Here is a 22456-nt window from a genome sequence, read left to right as displayed (position 1 = left end):
ACTTACATGAATCCTAAGTGAGTGGCAGTCTGTTCTTTCTTCCGTAGCCTATCCTCGACCAAACAGACCATTATTCCTAGCAATGATGCACGCAAACTGTCGGAAAGGCCTTGTTTTCGGCTCTTCAACAAACTCGCTTCGTTAGGAATAGAGCCTGACATATCTGAGACAGACTACCTATGATAAACTTTTGGAATTGTTTGCCTGGATATGATCCTGGGTCCCCCAGAGAGCTAGGTTAATGTCTTCACTGTCTGGTCTTTAGAATATTACTTTTAAAAAAACAGTAATTGTAAGGTAATATATCATGATTACTTGTTTCTAATATTACATTGCATTCTGATGTAGCCTATTTCCAAGAATAAAAACTGTATGGTAATGAAAGGTTAACTCGAACAATGAATAACAACATATTAATCTTTATATTTGATAATATATGTGATACATATGCCTTTATCTATTTTTACTGTATAGGTTGAACAGTTTTGTCTTACTTCACCTCATGATAACAAGTCTTGGGAAATGTTTGATGAGATGATTGGAAATGCAGAAGAATTCTGTCAACTCTTAGGAATTCCATATCGAATTGTAAATATTGTATCTGGTAAGTTCAAAATTTCAAATAATTTATCAATTTTATTTCAATATGAGGCATGTACAAATATAAATATCCATTAATTAATGTGAGGCATGCCCAGAAAGTAAGAATTGGTTGGGTATAAAAAAACTTTGTTAAAAATTTTTAAAATTAAGTGTATTGTAAAATGTTGTTCATGTATGTATGTATGTATGCATTACGTTACTTTTCTGTATAATTGCCACATAAATTCAAACACTTGTCACATTGTGGCACATGTTTTATAATCCGTTGTTGTAGAAGTTCATTGCCAAGTCTTTCAGTCAGTCTGCACAATGTCTTTTGTCTCTTGAGTGCTCTCTAGATTCTAGTAATGATAATCATTTGGAGCAAGGTTAAACTGTTTATTGCAAAAATATTGCAAAGTTTTATATACATATACCCAATCTAATTCTTACTTTCTGGTCATATTTCATATAATATTGCAATAAAGTTCATTTTTCAGATAAATATTTAGGTAAAGTTATGTATGATTTATAGAAATTTAAAGATAAATAATAAAATAAATAAATATCTTTTGAAAGTGTATTTGATTGTATATGAGCTTAAAATACAATATCAAGAACAAAAATCCTTCAGTGTTTTAAACAAATTTATAGAATATGTAATAGTTTGAATGTTTTCTCAGTTTATTTTCATTTNGGAGGATGATGAAGTTGTTCCACTTCATCATCATTCTCCATACTCACCAGACCTAGCCCCCACTGACTACCTCTTCTTCCGCAATTTGGACAACTTTTTAATAGGAAATAATTTAATTCTGACAATGCTGTAAAACTGGCCGTCTAGGAATTCATTGACAATTATGATGGCATTTACATTTATATTGTATAATTTAATGATTGTTGGGACTTTTTTCCACTGTCCACAAAAAGTTTATTTTATAATTATAGATTCTAAAAAATAATTTCCATACAATCCAGTTGTTATGATATTTAATTAACTTTATTAATTGTAGCCCTGTGTAAGATGCTGTTTTCTTGTAAATATTTGTTTTATCTTACATGAGATAGTGACATATTAGGTGAATCAAATGAAAGGAAGACATACCTGGTTTTTTCAGAAACAATGTCCTTTATTGAAAAGTAGTCTCCACCAGAATTAAGAAACTTATCCCATTGCTATTAATACCATCCAAGTAGCATGATTGTGACTGCAGGTTAGAGTGTCCCTTAGCACCATCATCTGAATGAAATTCTATCCCTTTAATCACTTGACATAAATGAGACTCATCTAAACTGTTCCTCCTTCCCTGAAACTGTTTGTTTTATACTTCATTATTACTAGTAATGTTCAGTGTTCACCAATAAACAATTCTCATTACTTTTTCCACTGTTAAAAATTTCACAATCTATTATTGTTTAACTTGTAAGCATATATTATACTAAGTATGTTAAGTTTTGCTCAAACTCCAGAACATGTATGTTTTCAGCAAAAAGTAAATACTGTATACTGAACTACATGCATATTAGGCACTACATACACTGCTAAATTGATCAGACCATTCTACATCATGGAATGTGGTTCACTTTCAATTGAATCTCCTAATTTATGATGATTCAATTTTGAAAATTAATTTAATAACATCAGATATATTCTTATCTGGTTGAAATGAAATTTAAAAAATGGCAATTAAATGTAATTTGTTTAAATTTAATAAATTTTTAACAAATACTTATAATTTCATAAACTGGAATTAAACAATCTTTTAATTGAATCTTAAGGTGTATGAATTACTGAGAAATGAGAATAATTCTAACTTTTTGTGAAAATAAATAGATATCCAATTTCCTTCAATACAAAATGTACAGAGAAATATGATTTCTAATGTCAAAAACATTATTGAAATTTTGTCTTCGAGACAAAAAAGTGAAGACATGGCATTGATTAGAAGTATATTGTAGTATCACAAGTTTTTTAGTATTATTGAAGAATTCAATTCATTCAATTCAAAGGTGCTAAGACAACTAAATCAGGCTCTGGGAAGAACTTCAATAATTTTTAAAATAATTGATCATTTTAAAATCAATCCTCACCTATAATTTTTTTTTATAAAGGAACATAATTTCTTTTATTCTGTAACTGAAATTTTCATGTGTCAAAAGAGTGATTTTTATACACAGGATTTATTTTCCATTGAAATATAATATGGTTTATACTGGAGAAGAGAAATTACCAAAATTTTAAGTTTTATCAATAACAAATACATCTTTTAAATCCTAACAACTGAAATTTATTCATAATGAATGGTTTCAGCCATATTTAAAGACCTCCTTCATATTTTTCCTGGAAGTTGAATGATGTATTTGTTACTGATGATGGCAAATCTAGTTGGTTTTCTTACACTATTTTAAGTTTTGATATTAAAAAGAATGACATTTTGGACTTTAAAAAGTCATTTTAATAAAATTATTAACAGTTTTAGATTTTGTTTTATTTCAAATATAGTTGGTTTTCTTACACTATTTTAAGTTTTGATATTAAAAAGAATGACATTTTGGACTTTAAAAAGTCATTTTTATAAAATTATTAACAGTTTTACAATTTTATAACCTGTGCTTCAAAAAACTTCAAAGATTTTAAGACATATTTTTCTCCATCTTGTGCATTTTAAAAATAGTGCATGATACGGCAATTTGGGTACTAGCACTTGTAACATTGAATATAGTTTANCCTATGAATTATTGTTGAAGTTTGGTGTTAGCAAACAAACAATATTAACTCATTTAGCTGAAATCGGTAAAGTGAAAAAAGTTGGATAAGTGGGTTCCACATGAACTGAATGAAAAACAGAAACAAAAGCATTTGGAAGCTTGCTTGATGTTGCTTTCTCGTCACAAATATGATCCATTTTTGATCAAATTGTCGCTTGTGATGAGAAATGGATCCAATATGACAATCGCAAACATTCAGCACAGTAGTTGGACAAGGATTAATCACCAAAACACACTCCAAAATGCAATATTCATTAAAAGAAGCTGATGGTGAGTGTTTGGTGGTCTAGCATAGGTGTGATCCATTATGATTTCATGAAACCTAGCTCATCGATCACAGCAGAAATATACTGCAACCAACAGGACAAAATATGCAAAAACTTAAAGAAAAACAGCCTAGATTAGTCAGATTGACTCCTATCTTATTGCATGATAATGCTAGACCACAGTACAAATGATTGTGGCAAAACTATAGGAATTGGAGTATGGAGGATGATGAAGTTGTTCCACTTCATCATCATTCTCCATACTCACCAGACCTAGCCCCCACTGACTACCTCTTCTTCCGCAATTTGGACAACTTTTTAATAGGAAATAATTTAATTCTGACAATGCTGTAAAACTGGCCGTCTAGGAATTCATTGACTCTTGTCCGCCAGTATTTTATACCACCAGCTTGAACAATCTGCCACTTAAATGGCAAAAGTGTATAGACAATATGGGTGCATATTTTGATGAATAAAGTAATTTCTTATATTTGTAAGTTATCAACCAACTTTGCCTTTTTTTCCACAAATTTCATTCTTGACAACCTGATAGCATGATTTTCAATTAAAAAATAAGGAGAAATGTAAGTTGAACTCTTTCAATTGCATATACACTAATCATCAGATTTCTGTAAGAGTGAGAGTGGATCAGAAATTATTCACTGTGTTTTTGTAAACTTTATTACTAAGCTTACTAAGTTCTTGTGAAACAAATCTTTACATTATTTTTTAATGTAGTTCTCAAGCTTCTTAATACACTTGCTCTATCTGTTCACAATCTTTTGAATCCCAGCAGAAAAGAAAGTTTCAGGCCAAGAAACAAGCCAGGGGCTGTATTCTGGTCACTTATCTCTCATCTCTTCTTTCACCAACGAATGACGTCAAAGTGAGAGACGAAATTTGACTCTCATACACAGTGGCGATTCTGGTCATTCGTAACAATCTTGTCTTTATTGTTGATGTCACGATTCTATTCGGTTGATTATACATGTTCGTGTTATCTGCGCATGCAAAGCAGTATAGAATTTTAACCAACGAAATTGTAAAATTTTCGAAAATGCAGAGTAAGTAATTATAGATTACATGGCAAGGAAAGCATACATTCAAATAAAGCACCCAATTTTGATAACATTGTTTTTGTTTTATAACATTTTTACAGATTGTAATGTCAATTTGTCTCTTAACAAATAAAAATTTTAATAACCTAAGTTAGAAAAGCATATGTGCTTAGATATTTTTCAAAATATTACCACCTAATTTCTCCTTAACTATCTAGGTAAGATTAACATCATATTCAATAGTTCAGTAATTGATGTAAAATAATTAAAAAAAAAAAAAAATAGAATCAGCGACGTTTTCAAGTAGGCACTGGAAAAAAAAAATCATAAGCATTTTCTCTCTCAAAATATTCCTTCCTCAGATAGAGACCATTCTCTAATATGATTGTACAGCACGAGTAGCATCCAGTTGTCCATACTGGATATAATGAAAATCGAGACAAAAGACAACTATCCGCTTGTCTTCAAGAGAAAAAGTTGTCCAGAATCATGTTTGGAGAGATGTGATAATCTCTCAAGATATAAACAAATGATTAGCCAATCAGCGTACAGTTTATGAGAGATGATGACCAGAATACAGTCCCAGTTGTGCACTGCTTCTTGATTATCATGGAAGAAAATCAATGACCTTTTTATGCATCTTTAAGGGGGCAAAAAAGACAATAGTCTCAGAGAGTGGGACCTGGACTCTGAAATGGATAATTTATTACCTTGAAATTCTTTAGCTGCATGACAGTGTGCATCTTTACAATGCCATTTGCATGGTTGAAACTCTTGGTAGCTGAAGTTTGAGATAGTGGATTATCCATCTCGCAGCCTTTTTACTTTCCTGGTTGCTATGTATGCATAACAAGGAAAAGTATTGGAATTGTATCAAATTTGACCCTTTGACTATTTTTCAAATTTTCCCATTTTGAGAACTGAAAAGTGAAAAAAAATGAGGAAAAAATTCCATGGATATGAGGGTATTGAAGAAACAAAATATGGCTTGGTAGCTTGTGTATAAGGGGCATTGATGCTATTAAATTTTGGTGGTTAAAGGTCAGGGGAATGTTAGAGGGGTGCTATTGTCATATCTTGAGAGGGGGTGGACTTAATGAAGATATTTGTTATTAGCATTTACAATCTTTTTTCATGAAATTCATCACTATACTCAAAATTAAGCTTTTTTTCCATTTTATAATAATAATATAAAAATATTTTATAAGAAAATCTCATAACAGATGATGTCATATGCAATTTTATTTATTTATTGTGATCAAATTAATACCAGTAATATAAAAATTATTTTCAAAATAAAATCTCATAACAGCTGGAAAAGTTTGGCAACTTGCTGCTATATTTTCCTCATCTATATCTTTAAAGATGCTTTAAGAATTTATTGATTTGCTTCAGGCCATAAAGTCCAAGAAATGATGCATACCTGGCTTGTCTCAGCCTGAAACACTTTTGTAAGAAAGTTTACCAGAACATTGTGGATAATTCCTGGTTCACCTTCATACAATAAAACTGGAAAATATGATAGAAATAATATCACAGATGACAGAGTTTTATATTATCATCTACTCAACAATGAAGTTTTATAACATCATATTAGCATGACCTTCCAAAAAAAATAGAAACATATTAATTATTTTTATTATTGTTATTAGCCAATGTTTTTTTGTTTTTGATAAAATTTATTTAGCTGAAAATACCATTTTCAATTGTTTATTATTTCAATAGAAAAGATAAGATTTTATTTTATTTATTTATTGTTGTATATACATGACTTGTTTCTAAGTTTTTCTTGTTAATAAATTTCTATTAATTATCTTGAAGGTGCTCTTAATAATGCAGCAGCTAAAAAGTATGACTTAGAAGCTTGGTTTCCTGCTTCTGGAACATTTCGTGAATTAGTGTCATGTTCTAATTGCTTAGATTATCAAGCTAGAAGGTTATTGGTTAGATATGGACAGACAAAGAAAATGAATGCACAAGTAAGATAGAAAAATTTATACTTATTGAATAGTTGTTATAAGAAAATATTGTTATATTTATAATTTCAGGATTATTTAACATATGATAAAATAACTGCTGTTTTCTGTTCAGCAAGTTACAAATCTAGTTTCTAGTATGAAAAATTTTTAATTTAAAATTAATTATTAAACAACCTTTCTAGATCACAACATAAAATTAATTTTAAAATNATATATATGTTACTGTGAATGACCGATATCTGGCGAATGTCAACATTCTCCGGTGAATGTCAGCATTCACGCAGTCGTTTCGTGTATGTACGAAATATTTGCTAAATATCATTATTTCTCACTTACACCAGCAAATGTCGACATTCAGCATGCACTGATGGTGAATAATGTTGAATAAAAATATTTTTATTACGTTAAGACAAAAATGCAACTTTTTAATATGTCAAAATAGGACCAAGCTTAAGTAACAGCACGTGTAAATAAACTGTTGAACCTAAAACGAACAGTACATTCTAAATCATTAAAGAAAATAATACAATAATAAACTTACACATAAATTGTGTGATTAACGTTATATAATCTTATTTATTGCAGCAACTTAAACTGTTATGACACTTTGAATTGCACAAGAGTCGCTTGCTTTTACAACTGCATTTATTCGTGAAACACTTCTTTTGCAATGACAAGATGTATAGCCTTGCTCTCCACTTTTCAAATTCACTGCAGCTGCTTCTCTCAGTGATATTTCTTGAGAAGAAATCTCATCTATGAAAAGTAACTTTTCTTTACAAATTACAAACTGGTTACGGGTATAAAGCTGCTTGAGGGTATCATTTTTGTTTGCTAATTTATAAAAGTTGGAGTCTTGTATTCCAACAATAACCACCAACACATTTCGGGTATCTGTATGGTCACGATCGACATCAGGAACTTGTATTCGTACAGTATCACCAATTTGAGCAGAAGAAAACGGTGAAGAATTTGGCGACAGACTGTCGCCTCTCTGTCAACAATAGCTTCTCAGGTGTCGTTTTGACCTCCACCAATGCTTATCTGTGCTTGTCGACATATACCAGCAATTGTTCAAATGTATAATAATATAACCAAATATTTGATCTTTCACCAACCTATTTTGTATGAGAGAATATCGACATTCTCTAATTTCGGTCTTTCACAGTAACACATATATATATATATAAGAACCTTGAATAAGTTCTTGCTGTTATTTGTGAAAATTAACACTTTATTTTAAAAAAGTTGTAATAAACACGTCACTGAAAGTATTGTCCATCGCTAGCCACTACTTTCTCCCATCATTCTGGCAGCATTTGAATTCCATGTCAGCAAAACGACACGTCTTTTGAGGCTATCCTAGAATCAACCCATTTTTTGGCATCTTCATAAGAATGGAAGTGCTGCTCAGCCAGGCCATGTGCCATCGATTGGAACAAGTGATAATCCGAAGGGGCAATGTCTGGTGAATATGGTGGGTGGGGTAGGACTTCCCATTTAAGCGTTTCCAAGTACGTTTTCACCGGTTGTGCAACATGTGGCCGAGCATTGTCATGTTGCAAAATCACTTTGTCGTGTCTCTGCTCATATAGCAGCCATTTTTCCTTCAATGCTTGGCTCAAACGCATCAATTGTAGTCGATAGCGATCTCCCGTGATGGTTTGTTTGGTTTGAGCAGCTCGTAATAAACTACACCTAGCTGATCCCACCAAATGCAGAGCAGAAGCTTCGAACCATGGATATTCGGCCTTGCTGACGATGTTGATGCATGGCCGGGCTTACCCCACGATTTTCTACGCTTAGGGTTATCGTAGTGTATCCATTTTTCATCACCTGTCACGATACGATGCAGAAAACCTTTCCTTTTCTGCCGTTGAAGCAGCTGTTCACATGTGAAAAGACGCCGTTTGACGTCTTTCGGCTTCAACTCATACGGCACCCAATGTCCTTGCTTTTGAATCCTTCCTAATCCTTTTAAACGTTTTGAAACTGTTGTGTGATCAACTCCTAATGATTCTGCAAGTTCAGCTAGCGTCTGACATGAGTCTTCATGAAGTAATGGCTGTAATTCCTCATCTTCAAACTTTTTTGGTGCGCCAGATCGTTTTTTATCTTCAACATCAAAATCATTATTTTTGAAGCATCTAAACCAATCTCTGCGTGTTGTTTCTGACAGAGCATGGTCGCCGTAAATCTCAACAAGAATTGTGCGCGCTTCAGCTGCAGATTTTTTTTAATAAAGTATTGCAATAAAATTCCCCGCAAATACTCTTTTTTTGGCACGAAACTAGACATGTTTAACACAATGAAAAAATAAGTTGTTTACACTTCGGTGAAATGACATATACTGAATTTCAAGGTCGCTTATTGTACTTCCTTACAGATGCATCACCATCTAAAAATAAACACACATGGTTCTGGTAACGCCATCTGTTAAAGAAAAGCGCGAACTTATTCAAGGTCCTTATATATATTTATTATATCATACCATAGTAGTACTATTTACTAATTTATAGTAAAGTTACTTCATGCAACTCTGAAACATGAGAAAAAAATTAGAATTTTCATTATTCCTTATATACCATATTACTAATATAAAAGCCTTTGTGTGTGAATTCCATACAACTCCTGCAATTTTTATCCGATTCAGATGAAATTTTGGTTATATTTGTTTTATGTTCTGATGAAAAGTATAGACTACTTATTTTACAGAAATATTAGCTATAGAATAAACATTTTATAGATTTTGGATTGGTAATTGCACTTACATTGCAGTGACATCAGTGACCACATGATGTTTATGCTTCATGAGGAAATTTTTCTTAAGTTGTATTTTTAAATATTTTGGCAAATAGCATATTTTAAATTTACTTCATTAAATTTAAACTTTAAAAATGATTGCCTATCATATAACTTCTATAACAAATTTAAAAAAAATCTTTCCATAGTGACCATGTGAGATTCTGTTATACAGTTGGAATTCTCATTAGATCATTAGATCTAATGGAATTCTCATTAGATCTAATGAGCCCGTTATTTAGAAAGTGTTATCGTTCATCTAACTAACGTATATACAATTCATATTTGTTTAATCAACTTGGATTTAAAAAGACACTCTATTTTGTTGAAAAAAATGCCTAGGGGAAAGTGTGAGAGTAAAATTGGTCAGGTAAATTCTAGATCTAAATGAATAAGAACACTGAGACTCTCTGAAGGTCCTGAAGTTCAACTTGAGCAACATTCAATAAGAATGGCTTTGTCAAGGGATGCAGAAACAGCATCACAATATCAAGCTTGAGTATAAACTACAGTATTTAATTTGTAGAAATAGCAACTTTTCTTGAATCTCTTAAAATCTTTACTTTTCTCAATTCTTCAATATTCTTCAATTTCTACATTCTAATTAAAAGTATTTCATCATGCTAGATGGAGAAATTTCTAGTTATATGGATAATATATTAACAGTGGCATAACTGTGTAGATAAGGTGTTTATATACTGTACTGTATGTTTCAGGTTTAAATCTTACTTTTTTTAAAAAAAGTTTTTTCTAATGTGTGTTGAAACATATTATTAATGCAATGTACAGGTATCCCTCATATACAACATGGTTTGAAAATTGAGGATATCCCCCATAAAACATGACTTTCAGTTTTGTTCTAATGCAGTTTTGGAAATTCTTGATATAAAATTTCACAATTTTTAAGTGTAAACTACATTATTCTATACTTTTTTATTCAAGTAAGCATGCAAGTAAGCAATATTCTAAAATCCATGGATTTTAGAATATTGAAATTTTCAAAGTATTTTGTGCTTTTCATCAGGTTTATTTTAATGAAAACTGATAGGACAAGGAAGAAAAAATTGCATTAGCTTTCCTGTCAACCAGATGTTGTTTTCATTGCTTTTCAACTTTTGCCTTTAAGACTGTCACTGTGTTTTGTCTTTATAGATTAATCTTTGTGTTTAGAAAAGTTTACTTAAACATTTTAGGTGAATGTTGTTAAACTTTTTTAATCATAGATATTACTTACCTACGAATGATTACTTCATTCGTAAAAATGATAAATGAAATACAGCGGTTTCTTGGTACTCAACTGAACAAATGCAATTTTCTAGTACAAACTTTTGATTAATAGCATATTTTTATTTCATCATCCATAAAAATTTTTTATGATAAAAATAAAAAATATGAAAATGATGCTGATATTTCTGATCAAGATCAACAAAAAGCTGAGATGATGATTATACTTTGTAAAAAGAAAATGCTTTCATTTAATTAAAATTAATATTAATGCATAATACAGTACTTTTAATTATTATTAATTAATTATTGATTGGAAATAATTATTAATTGCTTTAATAAACCTATTTCTCTTAGTAAGGAAAAAGAATAGCATACTTTTGGTAACTTCTGGAATGTAACCCTATGTTTTGCATTAGTCTTTTGTTTCATGTAGCACAGATTTGCGTAACACAACACTTTTTTGGAATGTAACTACTGTGTTGTATGAGGGATACCTGTATATTTTTATTTTCAATGAAGAAAACTCAGTATTTTGTAATTATAATTGATATGCTATGCAAAATAAATGTTAATATAATCTTAAATTATTTATCACTTTTCTCGTGATTTTTATTTTTACAATATTGTATCATATTGATAATAGATGTCAAGTACTGTACATACAATAGTCCTTTCTTATCTAGTCTTGAATTATTGGTGTAGCAATGTGTTGAGTTGAGGGTGTCTTGTTACAAACCCATTGTGCTTAATTATAATTATAACAAGTAGAAAAAGTCATACTATGTTACTTCTTTACAAATGTGAATTATTGGTGTATCAACATGACAGATCATGTTGATACACCAATAATTCACATTTGCAAGGGAGTAACATAGTATAACATAGTATCAACATGATCTGTCATGTTGATACACCAATAATTCAACATTTGCAAGAAAGATTTTAGTTGTTGTAGCCTTGCTGTATGTCTGTCTGGAAATAGAATCTTCAAAATATTGAATTACAATAAATTAAATGTTTAAAGTGCATGGCAAATAAATATTATAAAAAACAAAATAGTTACTTTATTAAAATTAGAAAAATACTTTGCGCAATAATCTTCTTCAGTTCAGATTTAAAAAATTTTAAAAAGGTAAGATTCCTGCAACATACAGTATAGTAGACATCTTACCCACTCAGCTATGCTACTGTTAACATGTTATTCACATAACATGGTTCACTAGGAGTAAGAAAAGTTTCAAACTTATTTTTCCTGCAAATGCTTGAAAGTTCCATTGAGTGGCTTTACCATGAATTACTAGAAGGGTAGTATACTGCAATATATATCAAACTCACAAGGGGGGACTATCAACACTTGCCCTCCTCAAACTGTTTGATTTTTTAATAATATAGTACACTTATCTAACTAATATCCAGTAAAGTTAATATTGCAAGCCCTTGCCACTGTGCAAGAGTTTGCAATAAATTAACCTTGAAAGTTTTCTGTTTTGGTTATATAGTGAGTTCATAAAAATGAATCATGGTCAAGTGTTGTTGAATGAGTAAGATGACTGATTGGCAAGCTCGATATTGCAACTTCCTGCCTCTCTACTTTTGAAGGTTTTTAAGAATCCAGTGAATTATTATACGTATTAGGTCATAAGCATATAAATTTAATATACTTTTAAACCAACAACTGTAAGAAACATGCTAATTTATTATTCAATGGAAAAATAAAATTGTTCTAGAATTCTATAGAATAATTAATAAAAGCAATGTCTTTACAAGAGCATTATTTTTTTGTATTGTCATAGGGAAGCTGATTTCATTGACATTTAAAAATACTGATCTGTCATTAATGAATTTTGATGCATGCCTTGCATATCTTATCATTGCAAGGAAAAATCGTGCTTTCAATTGGTGTAAAAGAAGCAAATGAATTTTAATTGTCCTCTCAAGTGGTTATATAAAATGTTTTTGGACTAATATATGTAATAATTCACATGACTGCATGTTACAGGAAAAGATTTCTTTTAAAAAAAAATCGGAAGAAGAGAGACAGGAAACTGCAACATTGAGCTTGCCAACAGGTCATCTTACTCATTCAACTATGCTTGCTTAGGACTCATTTTTATGAACTCAGTATATAACCAAAACAGAAAACTTTAAACATTGATATTTTGCGAACCCTTGTGCTTTATCTGACTATAAAATAAGAGTTACTTTAATCAATGCTCTACTGTATATGATATACAGTAGAGCATTGATTATTCGACCCCCGATTAACCGTCACCTCGGTTAACCGACCGTTCCAGTCGGCAAATTTCAAATGTCCGCTAGTGATGTGGCACTACAATATTTGGCAATGTCTTCGCTACTTTAATATTATTTTTGTTAAATTTTTGCGTGTTTTAGCTGGCAATACTGGCTTGACCATTGAAGGGAGGCCAGTATTTAAACGAGACTTAATTTTCTAATTATGAGTGATTGTTTATTTTGTGAGCAATAAAATAATTTTAAAATAATTTTTAACAATACGATAGCGATGATTATTATTTAAAAAAAATTTGTTAGACTTAACATCGATGAAAATTCAATGCAAAGTTGGTTAATAGCAATATACTAATATACTAATTACATGGGATATACTAATATACTATACTAATAATGTATTTTTTTCGGTTATCCGATTTTTCAATTATCTGACCAACCTGAGTCCCCAATTGAGTCGGATAATCGATGCTGTACTGTATTGTAAAAAAATCAAACAGTTTGATGAGAGCAAGGGTTCGATGGTCTCCTTATAAGTCATTCTTTTTAGAAGTAAAGGTTTTTGACTTAAGTTCTTTTCATTAATTTTTGTTTTAGATATAATTTTAGAATGGAAAGTTTTAGTGTAGAATAATAAATGAATTTTTATTTATTTCTTTGTTGTTTAATTTATATTAATTTGAAGCACTTTGATAACATCTGCTATAATTTTTACAGAATTCTTTTCATTTTGTATTTGTTTCAGTGTATTTCTAATTTAAAAAGATTACAAAATAATGAATTTAGATTTTATGAATTTAGGAACTATTTGAAAAAAATTTTAAAAATTAAAATTTGAAGGGGAAAAACTGAAGTTTGAAACATTTATGAACATGTTTTAATAATAAACAAAACACCTTTTTTTGCCGAGAAATAAATATAATTTGCAAAAACAAACGTTTTCATGAAAATGTTTGTTTTTGCAAATTATATTTATTTCTCGGCAAAAAAAGGTGTTTTGTTTATTATTATTTAGTTGCTGAGCGCTTTTGATATTGAACATGTTTTCTTTTAAAATATATAGTATATGAAAAAAAAAAAACTAAGAAAATGTACACACACATTTTCTTAGTTTTTTTTTCAAATATTAGAAAACAATAATAAATATCTTGAATGAAATATAAGTAAATAATTTAAATTTATTTTTAATGTGACCTAACATTTATCATTAAAACCATTAGTATTTATTGATAAAAACAAAAATTATTAGTCATTTAATATCTTCAGTGTTAAAAGTTTTTATTACCAGTATTCTATTCTCTGAGACTATGTATGAGACAAATAAAATGTTATTTTGGAAATGTTTAACATATTGCATGATTGTAGACTTCTTTAGTAATAGTTTTCTACAATAAGATATAGTTAATACTGTACAGCATTAACTGTTCAGTATATTTTTATAACAGATTTCTTTAAAAGTTATGATTTCTAATTGTTACAGGTTGATTATGTACATATGTTAAATGCCACTATGTGTGCCACAACGAGGGTAATCTGCGCCTTATTAGAAAATTATCAGACAGACACTGGTATAAAAATTCCTGATGCATTAAAACCATTTATGCCTCCAGGTAATTTTTTAAATATTGAATTACTATTATTTCAACCATCAAATTACTTGTTTTGAATAATTGTTTTTGTTCTTTGTATTATGAATTATTATAAACCGAATGAAGTATAAATCATTTAGTTATTTAATGATACTCTTAAGCAATTCTGGATAAAGTATATTTTATTCTAGAAATGTTATACCTTTTACTGAGTTACATTTTTTAAAGAAATCTAATTTCAGAAAGAATTTGCTTTCAGAACACCTGTACTATATTTACATTCACTAATTAAATATTTATAATAAATAGCAGAGTATTTCCAGATCATCACACTACAGTAGACCCCCCCCATAACACTAGATAATTTCATGTTATATGAATTCCACGTTGTATGAGGCACTTAGATTTTACAAATCTAAGTGACTTGTACAACATGGAATTCATATAACACGGAATTATCTACAGTGTTATAGGGGGTCTACTGTATATTGATTATCATGCTGAAAACATTGCAAAAGAAATCATCATTACTGATATTTCAAACAGTATTGATAATTGACTTATAGATTGATTGCAATATATATTTACAGTATTATACAGTATATTGCTTTTATCTATTAAATTTTAATCTATTAGTGGTAAATTTTTAAAATACATTTTTACAAATGAATCAATTAGTTTCCATTTATTACATATTGTTATACATACACAGTTTCATAGTTTCCATAAACAAATGCGTACACAATTTCCATATTAATCAAGTATAATACACTGGTTTTGTATTAGCTTAATTAATTACAACAGTCACAAACATTTGTGGCTGAACATTCTCTCTTAATTTTAATAAAGTAGTAGTAGTAGTAGTAGTAGTAAGCTCCCATTAAAATTATCAGAATTTAGTTTTCTAGTGAATTTCTTTTCCTTTTGTTTTATGAAATTACAAACACTGAAATTATGAAAACGACTTATTTTAATGTATCATCTGTGAAAGATTTTAGTGATATGAAACATCAAACTATACCAAATTAGATATTAAAAATGATAATTTATTGCATTTATTTTCAATCTCATAATATTTGAATACAGAAAGATATTACATTAGATGAAACTTGTTTCATTATTAATTTACAAAAATTATTACAGATTTGCAAGAGGAAATTCCATTCGTGAGACCAGCTCCTATCGATGAAGCTATGACCAAGAAACAGAGAAAACAGAAAGAAGGAATGGAGAAGAAAAAAGATCAAAATTCAAATTAATTTTTTTATAAATGATTAGTAATTACTATTATTATATTACGCCACATTGCAGTGCATATTTAATAATGTCGCTAAAACTTATTTTTCACTTCTGAAGGATATTAAAAATTGTCAAGAGTTTTCTGTTGTGTAATTTATTTAATTATTTATACAAAAGTTACGAAAATTCTTCACCAAATAACATATCGAAAAATAAAATCAGAATGTTATTTAGTGATTTAAAAGGTTTGTCGTATTATTAAGATTAAATAATTTAATTAAAAGGCTTACAGAAATGTTCGTAATCATTAACGAAGTCGCTAATTTTATGATAGGCAATTTTTTTCAATTTATTTAAGAAACTATATTCTAAGGTGCAGCTTTGGAATCTAATCTTTTACTTTACCTGAACATGGTACAACTTCGTGGAAGTTGCAGCAACGTACGTTGCGTGCAACCATTTGAGGCAACCTATATTACAATTTTTTAATGCAGTCTCGCTGATGGTCATAGGTGGCAGCCTACCTCTCTGGGGAACTCTGGATCGGTTCTAGAGGATCGAAAAATGTTTAGGATGGTGGTCCGTTCTGATGTGTGCTCTTCCCTCATCACCTAGTCGAACCCATAATGGGCTTGCCAAAAAGACCCTCTTAATGCCCACAGGGCAGAAAGAACTAACTAAGAAAGATGCAATCTCGCTTTAGCGATGAAAACTTCTTTGAAGCGAGATTTTCTTTTTTTATTTGCCAGAGTCGCGTGTGACTATGATTGCATGTAACCACGATAAATCAGCCAACGTTGATCTAGTAAGTTATTGACTGATGTAATGCGTGACGCCACTCTTGGTCGAAGAAGTGAAAACAGCTGCTCCCAAAGAAAAAAGTACAATGATTAATAAATAAAAAATGGAAACATCTGAACATTCAGGAGGAGACCATTTCAGTAGATAGAGATAAGTGAATTGTATCACGTAGTTTTTTATGCTCGATTTATCCCGTGCATAAAACCCAGCGCATAAACACTACGTTGCCAACACAATAACGAACTTTGATTTCTCTTTGCGCTCAGCTAAATATAAACAATGTGGTTGATCGCTACTGCTTTTTGTTTTTGAATCGGAGATGAAAGCATCGTGTCGCCATGATAAGTACGACTGTTGAGCTGCAATTTCCGGATGTAAACAAGTAACTTTTATTCTAAAGATGTTACAATGTGTTCGAACATATTACATTACTTTCAATAGAGACCACGTCCCATTTCATAGGAATCTCATAAAGCAGCAGGTCGCTTGCGTGTAAACATTCGGTATAAATACAGTACAATCTCATACGAGTCTTACGATAAAGACTAATAAAATTATGATGTCTAAAAAAGGACAAATCCGTTTATTATTTTGTATCGCGATGTTTTTCACCGAAAGTTATTAATTTAATCGTTGTTTTGCCGTTATATTTATTATTTACGGCAATTTTACAATAATATAGATTCGATAATAATATAATTTAATTGTAATTTTTATTAGAATTATTTTTAAGAATTCAAAATCGTGTACCTAACTATAATTCAAAACTAACAATCAAACAATCTGGGTATTTAGCGCATAAGCAGGGGTGACCAAATCTCGTCATGATAGAGCCTTACATTGCCTATAAGAAATACATGAGGGACTCATGATGAGTCCCTCGTCTATTAGAACGATTATATATTTATATACTTAAATATAGTATATGGAAGCCGCAGTAAGGTTCTAGAAGAACCGTATGAGACTCGCAAGCACTGGAATACTCGATCAACATTTTTGCGTATACATTACAGGTCGTTTTATATATCTTGGCCGGGTAATGCGCAGTACTCTGTTGGCTCTGGAAGTGTTCAAAGCACATTTTTTGGTAATGCACATTCATTTTGGCACAGATTCTCAATCAAGATTTGTGAAACGAGCTGTCCTACTGCGATATATACTTTATAGCAGTTGCTACAACTAAGATGGAATCATTAACATTTAATGTATTTATTGATCTAATCTGTTACACTAAGAATTCAGAGATATCAAAAAGAATTCTTACTACTATATCGAAAAATGCATAGGCATATGTGAGCTAAGGAGCAGCCAAAATTTATGTAAATAACCATTAAATATATAGGAGCATAGAATTTTCGATGCCGATAAACGCAAACTTCTAGTATTTCATTTTGTATTTGCCAGTTTTATAGACTCTGCAATTCATTTGTTTAGATCCTCTGTCAATGCGATATTAAGTACTATTGTTTTCTCATTCCAATATTTGTTGACGTCATTCCTAAAGCAAGTTGGAAGTTTATCCATTACGACTGTACAAAATACGTTTTCTCTTCCAAACCGGTTTTGGAATAAGCGATAGACAATGAGTTAACTCGTGCGTGATAAGCGTAATTTTTATAGAAATAACCAATGAAAATTCCCTAGATGACATGTCCCGGGTATGTCGAGTTCGGCTTCCTCATTTGTAGGCTTGTTTAGTACCAATAAGATGGAATCCTATCTTCTATAACTTCTCGGGCTTTTTACATCTGTTTGAGATACATTCTACAGGTTCTCCATTCCGCTCTTTATCTAAGGTTACTTTTCTACGTTATATTATACTGTATATAAAATATGCAAATAGTAAACATGCCAGTTTAATCCTCGAAGGGATCCGAGTTTGAGTCTCGGAAATTTTATACCTTCTTCTCAATGTCTTTTTCGCTAACCTGATTTGGTTTGATGAGATACAGTAGCGCAACTCATAGGCAAATCTTTCAAGGACTTTCTACGGAAAAATTTTGACTATTTAAGTGTTAGACACGTGAAGAAACCCGAAAAATTTCACTTGACTAGACCGTTGATGAGACGCGAACCCAAGGCCAACTAAACTACCAGTGTTCAATGGTTTTATACCACTCGGCCATGGTGGACTGCTAGCCCAACCATGGGCCGAATAGAATCATCACAGGGACGCCCGTATATTGAGGCACTTGGGGCAAGTGCTTCCTTTTCGTCTCGGTTTCTTTTTCCTAATCCCCGAGGGGGCACAAACATCAGAAAATCCATGACTTGTAGCCTATTATGCAAATATAAAAGAAACTAATGAACGATATTTGTCCATTGACTCATGCAACTTTGTTGTATGTTTACCAAAACCCCATTCCTTGTTTTCGAGGCCAAGTTAGCACCGATTGTATCCAGCATCACTTTATGGGAGCGCTGATCCCACGTTGAATCATAAAGTTTGAAGCCCTTTTTTATAGCTTATGTCCCCATTTTTCATAGACTGCAGGTGCCACTGAATCATCATCATCATAATCATATCGCTCTAGAGATCATTGAAAGTTTTTGCTGGCAACTACTAGTAAAGTACCTCCACTCATTTCTAACTTGTAATTTCGTCTTTCCATTATCCATTCTCAATTGCTCCAAATCTCGTTTAACACACTCAATCCATCCAGTGGGGGTCTTCCCCGTCGTCTACAATCCTCTAAATCCTTTTCCAACACTTCTTGATAAATGTCCTGCGTTCCTTCTATAAAATGCCAGTAATAAATTTTCGATAACCTGAAGACAAACTTTTTTTTAAAAAAAACTTTGCATTCCGGTTATTGAATTATATCTTTTTTATAAGAAAGATATAATCTGCCGAATAAATTCGAACAATGAAGATTTTGAGAGGATTTGAGAAAGGGTTCTGAAAATATATAGGCCTAATCAGAGGATAGAAGAAAAATTTCTAAATACTTAACTGTATGCTGATTATGTTGTCTATGTTGTATGTTGATTAGTTAGTTCTCTTTGAAATGCGTTTCAAAGAAAACCAATTAACAAACAAATATACAGACAGAAATTCCATAATATTAAATAGAATTCCGAATTATTATTCGGCTACTTTTCAGAGGGTACCTGATTACCGGGCATTTCGAATTACAAAGTGTCGCATTAACGAACTTGTATTGTACATGGTATAAAATTCTATTTAGCAAAAAATAGAACATAGACTTTTTACATTATATGTTAAGGCATTATACTGATTAATGCAAAACGTATCAATAATAATTGATAACAGGATAAAAATGTACAAAATACGATCTTTTCAAATAAAAACTAGTTCATAATATTGTAGAAAATCGACAAGCAGTATACATTGCAAAAGAAAATCTTTCGCTGAAACGAAATACGATACTGAAGTAAATACTTTATACTTCATAAAATCAAGATTCTTGAAGTACAATAAGAGCCATTCAGCAAAACTAAGCAATCAAGAAAAAATTCACCGCGATGTACACATAAAGCGCGACATCGCATAGTTGTAATTTGTGGCATTGCTATTCCATGGTGTCCAGCTACTGCTTATTATCAATAAGTAGTTAGACATCATGGATCATGGGGTAGCTATGTCAAAATATTCCATAAACTCCAACCTCGCTAACAGCGATGTTGCGGTTTTTATATCGAAATTGACAGACAAAATGAAAAGAAGCTTCTTTGTTTTTCTGCGTTCATTGTGTTTTTACCAGATGATATTATTAGGTTTTATTATATTAATGGATTTTAGTATAGTGCACTATATTATTGAATTTTGTAATGTTTGTTTATTACAATACTTCTGATATTTGTAGCTTTTGTAGTTTATGCAACATTTTCGTGAGAAGTGTTCTGTTTTACAGTATTTATGCCTGTAGTTTTGTCTAATATTTGTTAGGCATTTCAGTCTGTGACAATGGCTGCATGCGGTAAGACGTTAACGTATAGGTGAATTGTTATCTAGAAGAATTACGCGTATTTTCGACCCTGATAATGTGTTTATTTTCAAATACGTGAATTCAAATACTTAAAAAATACTTTAGTGTTATTTTTGTGATGAGATTTATTTCACTGATTTTTAAAACTCAGCAGAAATGATGTTTTAAAATTATTCCTATAATGCTGAATAATGTTTATAATATTTGAAATCATAATGAGTTTATTATAATTTTTCATATTTTCTTGAGTAATTAGTTGTATTCGTGAATATATTTTCTCGATCTCGTATTGTTTCCCTATTATATTCTCCATTAGTAATTTTATATGAAGTTTTCTAAAAATATTTTTAACGTAATAGGAATACTAAGTTCAACAATGGCTTTCCGGGTTCCTAGACTCAAAGAGTGGGAGCCCGCCACATAAATTAATAACGTCTAACTGTATCTAAAGAATTGTTTATACTCGTATATAAATTATTCCATACGATTGCAACAGTAAAATTGCTTTCTTTTTTTTTACAATTTAGGAACCCCGAACCTCATATACCTAGTGGTAAGTCGGCAGTGCAGTTCAGGTAAGATGAATGAGTTACATTATTATTATTCTCCTAAAATCGTGTTCTGATTATGAATTACACGAAAGTAATGAATCTGTTCGTCACTAAATAATTTAATGTTGGCAGGTTCAGATAATGGAGGACGTTTTTTTTTTCTTTTTTAACTCTTTCCGCCCTATGGGCACTAAGAGGGCCTCTTTTTGCAAGCCCATTATGGGTTCGGCAAGGCCCACAATGGGGCTGCCGGGTGGTGAGGAACGAGGCCCGACATATCCGAACGGACCACCCCCCGAAAAATTTCTGGGGATTTTTCGACCCGTTCGTATTCGAACCCAGGTCCCCCAGAGCGGTAGGTTGCCACCTTGGAAGCTCGGCCATCCGGCCGCCTAATGGAGGACGTCAGAGAGAGTTTGGTCTGTGGCAATGGACATAAAAATAACTAATATATTTTTTTTTCTTCTTTTTTATAAAACCAGAGCAATGGAAATTAAACTTTTTCACACAATGGGAAAAATATACTGTTATTTGTTTTATTAATTCTATTTGTATGTTTCCATAGCTTCCGGAGAGGAATAGGGTCTACTAATTGGTGCCTCTAAGGCCCTGGGTATTATATACTGCATGTAACTTTTAGATTGTTAAAATTTTCTGTTTCTTCCCAATGACTTTATTATTCTACCGAAAAAAACGGTTCATTACTTGAAAATTTTAATTTGTAGAGTATAACTGAACTAAAAGTTCTACTGTAATTACCGAACAAGAAGTGACACAAGAAATAAAAGGAGTGAAGTAAAGTCGCAGGAATGCGTTTGAAAAATGTGTGGACGTCTAATATTGTGTCTCCATCTGTTGTATAACACTAGAATTATTTAATGTAGACACTCTGATGCGTGTCAAATTCGTGTATGGTGTATTTGCTGTGTTAGAAGTTGTGATGAACACGAAACTACGAATGAATTAATTTCATATGTATTATAGATCAGTAATATATGTAACTTATGTAATCAAATATAGAATCATCAAACTTTGACAAGTAATTTAATAAATGTGGTTTAAACGTACAAAACATTTATTTGATATAANTTTACTTACAATTAAATCTTTACATTTAATTGTAAGTAAAACTTAGTAAAATTTTAATTGTAAGTAAATCATTACATTTAAGTTTCTATTTAGTGTGGAAGATAAATTGATTGAAAACTCAAATAGTAATGCTACCGTAATATTTATGATATTAATTTATACAATGCCTCTTTGTAGACATCGTGAATTATAAATATCAATTACATTAAATACTAAAAGAACAGAATGATTAAAGAAGCATTTTCCATTTTGACACCTATACAAACAGCTACGTTATAATTTTAAAAATCCAGCAACGAGTTGT

General features: G+C 30.9%; 1 protein-coding gene and 1 long non-coding RNA gene across 3 annotated transcripts in view; both read left to right on the top strand.

Annotated features, from left to right (window-relative positions):
* LOC111636694 (serine--tRNA ligase, cytoplasmic-like) overlaps nt 1–15886 on the top strand; it is a 42238-nt gene extending 26352 nt beyond the window's left edge. Inside the window, exons 8-11 of the mRNA XM_023381990.1 lie at nt 475–604; nt 6497–6654; nt 14414–14543; nt 15666–15886. Coding sequence (XP_023237758.1) covers nt 475–604; nt 6497–6654; nt 14414–14543; nt 15666–15781 — 534 coding nt within the window. The 3' untranslated portion in view covers nt 15782–15886. The remainder of the gene's footprint in view (nt 1–474; nt 605–6496; nt 6655–14413; nt 14544–15665) is intronic.
* Nucleotides 15887–16389: 503 nt separating this feature from the next.
* On the top strand, nt 16390–22125 carry LOC111636693. 2 transcript variants are annotated; one of them, XR_002758571.1, is made up of 4 exons: nt 16390–16944; nt 17041–17043; nt 21040–21065; nt 21789–22125. It is a non-coding gene; the product is annotated as an uncharacterized LOC111636693 (long non-coding RNA). The 2 variants fall into 2 exon arrangements; XR_002758572.1 differs by having other exon boundaries at nt 21040–21087.
* Nucleotides 22126–22456: the final 331 nt, after the last annotated feature.

This window comes from Centruroides sculpturatus, unplaced genomic scaffold (assembly GCF_000671375.1).
Source record: "Centruroides sculpturatus isolate CEXI.00-Female unplaced genomic scaffold, Cexi_2.0 scaffold667, whole genome shotgun sequence".
Taxonomy (NCBI): Eukaryota; Metazoa; Arthropoda; class Arachnida; order Scorpiones; family Buthidae; genus Centruroides; species Centruroides sculpturatus.
This window is presented reverse-complemented; position numbering and strand designations above follow the sequence as displayed.